Genomic DNA, 6,748 nt, shown 5'->3' with positions numbered 1-6,748 from the left:
TTCCCTTATGCCTGGAGCTACTGGGCTCATTGGCTTTATCACATGGGCAGAGCTGGACAGAAAGCCATAACGGGAGCAGTGAAGCCAATGGGCAGCTCAGCAGCAGCAGCTGGTGGAGCTCTCCTCAACACAGCAAGCCTCAGTGGCGGTGGATCAGGAATAACTCAGAGAGAAGTGCCTAAAAACTTGGCACTGGAGAGGCATGTCCATAGCTGCAGCAGCAACATGGAGACTGCTGTGCCAGTTCTGGCTTTTCAAACCCATAACCTCTGACGCAGGACAATGCAAATGCATGTATTAGGAAGCAGAGTTACTGAGCATCGAGTGGCTGTTTGCAAAGCAATTATCAAATAAAACAGAAACATATCCACATCTGTGAATTTTGTGGCCTAGAACATCTTTGTTACTAAAATTCTCCTGCTCTACAACCAAATAAGACTAAGAAAGCGTAAAAAGCTTTTGCCGCTATAAAAGGAATATTTATAACCAAGCCTGCTAGCTTGTACTCCAGACTTCAGTCTTCTGACATGTAAAACATAAACTACAATACCAGTATCCATGCTGGTTCTACTGGTTTCCAGGGGCTAAAATCCTCCTGAATGAAAATAATGTGGCATTTTCCCTCATCCTTCTCTTGTTCCCTTTGCTTGAGAAAGAGACACTGCCTCAGCAGCACTCCCAGTCTTACACCATAAGAGCAATTCTTGAACTCAGGGCCTGTACACAAGGCACTATGTTGTGCTGCCTCTGCTCTGCTAGTGCTGCTGCCCACCACAAACAAGCAATTTCCACAGCACTGCAGCTCCTCTTCACTTAGGTTGGACTTGGTACAGCACAGTTCACAGTTCTATCACAACGCCCACAAGTTACAGCATCTGATGTGGACAACAAATGGTCTAATGTTTATTTATTTATTTGGTTTAGTCTGGGGTTTTTTGCTAGTGCCCTGAGCTAGCACCCTAAATCAGTGACAGAGAGCTCATGCACATGGTTCATATACAAGCAAATTCAATTACTAATACAAAACAGCAATAGAAATCAACCCAAAATGGTAGTCTTAGAGACAGACTAAAAATAATGCCTTATTCCAGTTTTATATTTGAACCCTTTTCAATCTTCTTTCTAGCACAGCACATTTTGATAGTCGTCAAATAGTGGTGATGATAGCTGCAAAGGAGGCTGCCTGGTTTTAGGCATTCTCCCTTTCTTTCAAAATGTTGCTTAGCCTCAAATCATGTGAGATTTGAAATATTTCCCACGATTATAAATCTTCCTGTTCTGAATGGAAATACACTCCATGGAAGCCCGAAGCCTCACCAAAATTACAAAAACTGTAATTTTCTAGAACTTGTGCAAAGTTGTCTTCATGGCTCTAAGCCTTCCTCACTACGCAGTGTGCCCTCCAGTTTGTGAGCCTCTCCCAGGACCTTCAGCCCCTGAGCCCAAACTCTAAAACAAGAAGAAAGCAACTGCCAATCAGCCATCACTTCCATCAGACCCAATGATCTTCAAGAGCACCAAAGGAGAGGTTGGAAGTTAATGCCTCTTTGCTGACTTGCAGAGGTCAGAGCAAAGCTTGCAGAGCTTTCAAGTATTGTCTTCCATGGCAAGTATGTTAAAAACTCTGGCATGACCACTTGTCCTGCTGTATTTATGGTCATCTGTACAGCACGGTGGACATAGAATCGCAGATTCATAGAATAGTTAGGGTTGGAAAGGACCTGAAGATCATCTAGTTCCAATCCCCCTGCCATGGGCAGGGATGCCTCACCCTAGACCATACTGCCCAAGGCTCTGTCCAACCTGGCCTTGAACATTGCCAGGGATCATCTACCATCGTCAGGGAGCATTTACCATCTTCTTTGATCAACCTGTTCCAGCGCCTTACCATGGAAACAATTTTCCTGCTTTAGGGCTGTGGTGCCTGGAAGCTCTGGTAAACTTTGTCCAATGTAGATCTGCTAGATGGATTTTCCCTGAGCTGCTCATCCTGAAAGCAACAGGACCTCTTACTTGCTCTGGTCAATTCCCTCTGCTTTGCATTTGGCAGGGTTTCTCAAATGAGAAATCCAGAACTGACATCCTGCATCCACTAAATCTGCATTTTCTGTCTATGCTTTTTTCAAAGGAAGATTTCTGATCAGCTGTATCTAAAGTTTCTGCCTTTTCCTGTTGTATGCTGCAACTGCTTCTCTGAAAGCACTGAATCCAGTAACAGCAATGAAGCTGTGTTGACTTCACCATCTGAGGCCTGGAGACAAAATGTTTTCTATACAGCATGGGATCATACCTCTTTATTTATCCTATGTCAATTGAACAGCACATATTCATAGTCAGTATGAGTATATACATTGCTATAAAGCATACAGAGTTCCCTTTCACAGCAGGGACTCCACGGCAAACAAGTAACAAACTCTTCTTTCAGCTCTGGTGTGCTGAATTTCTTTCCTAATTTCTTTCCTGCATGGTTGATATTAAACTAGCAGAAAAGTCAGAAGAGTCCATGACATTTGCTTAGGATAGACCAGAAAGAAAAAGTTATAAGGGTTGTAAGTCAGAAGTGAGCAAAAAAAGGTTGATATATGGTATGATCAAATCTGGGATATAAAAATGGCATGATCTGGGTATGATATCCTCTGGTTTTCTTAAGATACTTACGACAATATAGACCAATTGATCTCAAGGTAGAAAAACAGTCAGGCACGGGGTGCTGTTGGGCCCATTAACAAGACTTGTACTGAATTATGTAAATCATTTAAATGGATAAGATTCACCAGATGGTTTCCATTGGGAGAACTGAACCTTAGTGTACACATCTGCATTACATTCTCAGAGCTAAAACCTTCTCAATTTCTTTCAATTCTCTTGAATTCTCTTGATACTTTTTTCCCTCCATCTGCTTTTTTATTATTATTATGACTATTTATTTTTCAAGGAAAGAGAATTCATTCTTCTTGCTGTCCTAGTCCTAAGCAGTGCTGCCAACTGTGATGAGAATTTGGTTTCATAATACAGTGGACAAAAATGAGTTTATTGATTCAAAAATTAATTCACAGATATGAATGTCAATAATTCGGTGCAGTTCTGCACTACATTTACTATAGCAGACAGAATCATTAGGATCAAAACATACAGCTTGAAATTACTTTTATGATACTGGTATTTCATAAACAGGTAGTAGTTTTGTCACTGTGAACTCTTCTAATTTATTGCTCATAGAAAAAATGATCTTACTCAATGGAACTGAAAAAAGAAGCCTCCCTGGGAGCATTTTAGCCAAAAAAAACCCCATGTTCTATTCAAACTGACATGTTTTGCTAACATCATATAATGTTAAATACTTCGAATTTTTCTTCCAAAGGGGAAAAAAAGGGCATTCATTGGATGAAGTAATACTCCAGGCAAGGGAACAGACTCAAGTGCAACCAGCACAGACCATGCTAGTATTGTGCTTCAGAAGTAAATCCAAAAGTTTCTCTCAGAATCATAATTTTCTGCTGGTCTTAAACAGCAGCAGATGACAATGCTACACACAGGGGTTCAGCTATGCTGGACAATTAATTAGCATGGTAGAACTAATCCTTTGTCTGTTCTCTCCCATTCTAAATGTGTCTGCTCTAACTGAAGTGAGAAAAAGTATGCTCCGATCCTGGGTTGCCTTATGTAGATATTTAAACAAAATCACAGTTAAATTATATTGGATTTAGAAAAATAAATGCCTTTGTAGATCTGAGCCTCTATTTTCAAGCTAGCTGCACTCCCATTGTTTTCTTCTTCTTACAATTACTTGTCATACTCCTTCGATTTCTGTATGCCTAAATATATTCTTCTGTGTAGGTTCTTGAATATAAAAATGCCCAAGTTTGTCCACAAAAAGATTATGTGGTTGGTGATGTTTTTATGCAAGCTTTTTTTGTTTCATACAGATACTTGTGTAATTAAAGAATAGAGAGCCTATATATAGATTAAAGAATCCTACCCGATTGCCTTCAAACTTTGAGCGATCGTTGTTTGCTTTTGCTGTTTTTTCTGCAAGTTTCTTCTGCCTTTGAGGGCCTTTTCCAAAGAAAATGTAGTTGACAAAGGCGTATTCAAGTAAGGCCAAGAAGACAAACACAAAGCAGCCCATGAGATACATGTCGATGGCTTTAACATATGGAATTTTAGGCAAAGTCTCTCGCAGATGAGTGTTGATTGTTGTCATAGTCAGCACAGTTGTAATTCCTACACAAAGAAAAAGAGCATGTATCTTACAACCCCAAGCATGTCATAGTTCAATTTTATTTTCCCTTTTGGCAAATCTGTCTTGTCAGTGTGAAGAAGCTTAAAAATTAGTAAAAGATATCTCATTGGTGACATCACTGTGAATCAAAGCAAAATTAAAGCTTGATGCATTATTATTTTATTACAGTATTTCCTTCACATGATTGGGGGAACAGCTACCAAGGGGTCTGGCACCACTGCCATGAGTTAACGTAGGTTCACGAAGCCAGTGTAGCTGTACTGAGGGTCCATTCCTCAAAGATCAGACCAAACTGATATGCAACAGAATGAGTGTTCATATAGATGGTGAAAGATTCCTCTCATGCAGTTTTAAATTTCAACAGTTAAACAGCTGGTTGAAGTTAGCCCTGTAGCAAATGAACAGAGACAGGAACCCATCTTGAGCAGTTCATCCCATCTATTTTAGACACCTATTTCAAGGAAAGGTCAGTATAGAAGAGGGACTTGGAGAGGACTAGTTTAGAGCAGTACTCTGACTTTTACATAGAAAGAAGTGAGATGAGCAGTGAGAGGCAGACAGGTATGTGGATTTGCGCAATGAAAAAGCCAAGGAGGGAGAGCAGCATTTTTATGGTGATTGACTGAACACTAATAAAGTACCTAGAAAAATCTATAAGGTATGTCAAATCCTCGTTTATTTACCTAAGGATGGACATAGCACCTGAAAATACATTACAGAGCACTGTTTTGAAAAGCTGGTAAGAAAAGCAAATTTACTGTCAGTCTGCTTGAATTCACAATAAACTACAAGGTCTGTATCTCTGCTGGAAATTTTATGGGAACTACAAATCACAGGTGGCTGAAAACCCTGATTCATACAATAAGTCTACATTGCAAGGCAAGACATTCTAATAGGTCCCCTCCATTACTATTTTCTCTGATTCCATAATTATAGCATCAGTTTGTAAGTAGTCACTAAAATGCAGGCAGTACAAAAATAAAGGACAAAAGAAAATCGCTGCCATATTATAAAGCACAGCTTCTTTTACCTGAAGAAACAGAAACAAAGACAATATAACTCAAAATCAAGCTGTCAGTGTAAACAGTGTCACTCCAGGGAACTGCAGTAGTAGCCTATAAGGTTCTGTAACAGATACTTCGTATATTTAGTAGGTCAGTATCATGTGGTTTTCAGTGCTTTTCCTCTAAACTGTGAAACAAGTGTGTGTTGATGTCAGATGTTTGGTGATCCAGAAGATTAAGCACACTGAATAGAAAGATGGCTATCACTAACCAAAAAGAAATACATCCCATGAGAGACCCTGGCACCCTGCAGGCAAATGCCCTTCTGACGATCAATAATTTATTTTAAAGCACAGCTGGAGAAGTGGCTGACACTCACCTGTTATATAGAAACAGGATAATCTTGTGATTACAGCCGTTCCCAAGAGTGAGAACGCTAGAGATTATTTTTCCCCTTACTCAAATGACTGAATTCTGGCATTTCTAGGACTAACTAGCAAAACCTCAGTATTGAGCAGAACTGATGTGTTTGAATATTCCTTTTGAGAACAGCCATGTATCAGCCTTTTTCTGCAGTGTCCATAGTACAGAGTCTCTGCAATGAGCTGGTTTTTGCTCCATGCCTGGGTTTCTCCATTGAGGCAACTACTTGGCTCAGTGCAAGCTGGAGCACAGGAGGCATGTGCAGCAAAGAAAAAAGGAGAGGAGCAAAACGTGGAAGTGAAACAATGTAGAATTAGGATGTTGTGGAGAACACAGGCTTCCTGTATGCGCTGAGTAAAAGTTTGCCTCCACATCCCTAAGAATTGCACAAGGAATCCTTCCTGTAACAAATACCTAGGCCAGCAGGCCTTACCCTCCTCTCTACTGGGCTTTTTAGAGTCAGATACATACCTCTAAAGAGGGTATATTGCTTTTAAACTTTGTTATCATCCCAGATCAGCTTCTGACTCGTAAGAGGGGCTATACAAAGGAATGTAGGATTAGATCCATGATGTTGAACTTTATTACAGAAGCATCACAGACGTAATCACTAAGGTGCTAATTGTTTTCTCAGAAGAACCTGTAAGACACATTTTTGTCCTGTCAAAAGGACTTTCTATTAATTTGAAATAAAACATCTGGGCTCCTGAGCTTGCCTGGAATGTTCTCTCTGACTTTTGTTCTAATATTTGTGTTATCACAGTACCATATTTGATGAATTTGTGCTACAGAGAAATAGACCACGTGAGACAGTATTGTTACTTAAATAAGGAAAAACCATGTGAATCCACTATAGAAGGGCATGGAATATCACTAGATTTGGTAACTTTGTCTAACCATCTGTTCTCTTCAGTCCTGGCTGGTATGTAAAATCTAGATGCTGACTAATGTGTTTGAAGTGCTCCCCTCACTCAATCATAATGTCTCCAGGGTGGATCTTTGAAATGCAGTAGTTTATTTCTGAATACATCAGAGCCGTTTGGACTTTATGTTCAGCCTCCCATTCAGCTACTACTTA

General features: G+C 39.9%; 1 protein-coding gene across 1 annotated transcript in view; it reads right to left on the bottom strand.

Moving 5' to 3' along the window:
- LOC104413023 (gamma-aminobutyric acid receptor subunit beta-3) overlaps positions 1-6,748 on the bottom strand; it is a 16,633-nt gene that overhangs the window by 8,194 nt on the left and 1,691 nt on the right. The window contains exon 2 of the mRNA XM_010023912.1: positions 3,980-4,224. Coding sequence (XP_010022214.1) covers positions 3,980-4,224 — 245 coding nt within the window. The remainder of the gene's footprint in view (positions 1-3,979; positions 4,225-6,748) is intronic.

Source organism: Nestor notabilis, unplaced genomic scaffold, assembly GCF_000696875.1.
Source record: "Nestor notabilis isolate BGI_N333 unplaced genomic scaffold, ASM69687v1 scaffold5451, whole genome shotgun sequence".
Classification (NCBI taxonomy): domain Eukaryota; kingdom Metazoa; phylum Chordata; class Aves; order Psittaciformes; family Psittacidae; genus Nestor; species Nestor notabilis.
The sequence above is the reverse complement of the archived record's forward strand: the minus strand, read 5'-3'. Positions and strand labels throughout refer to the sequence as shown.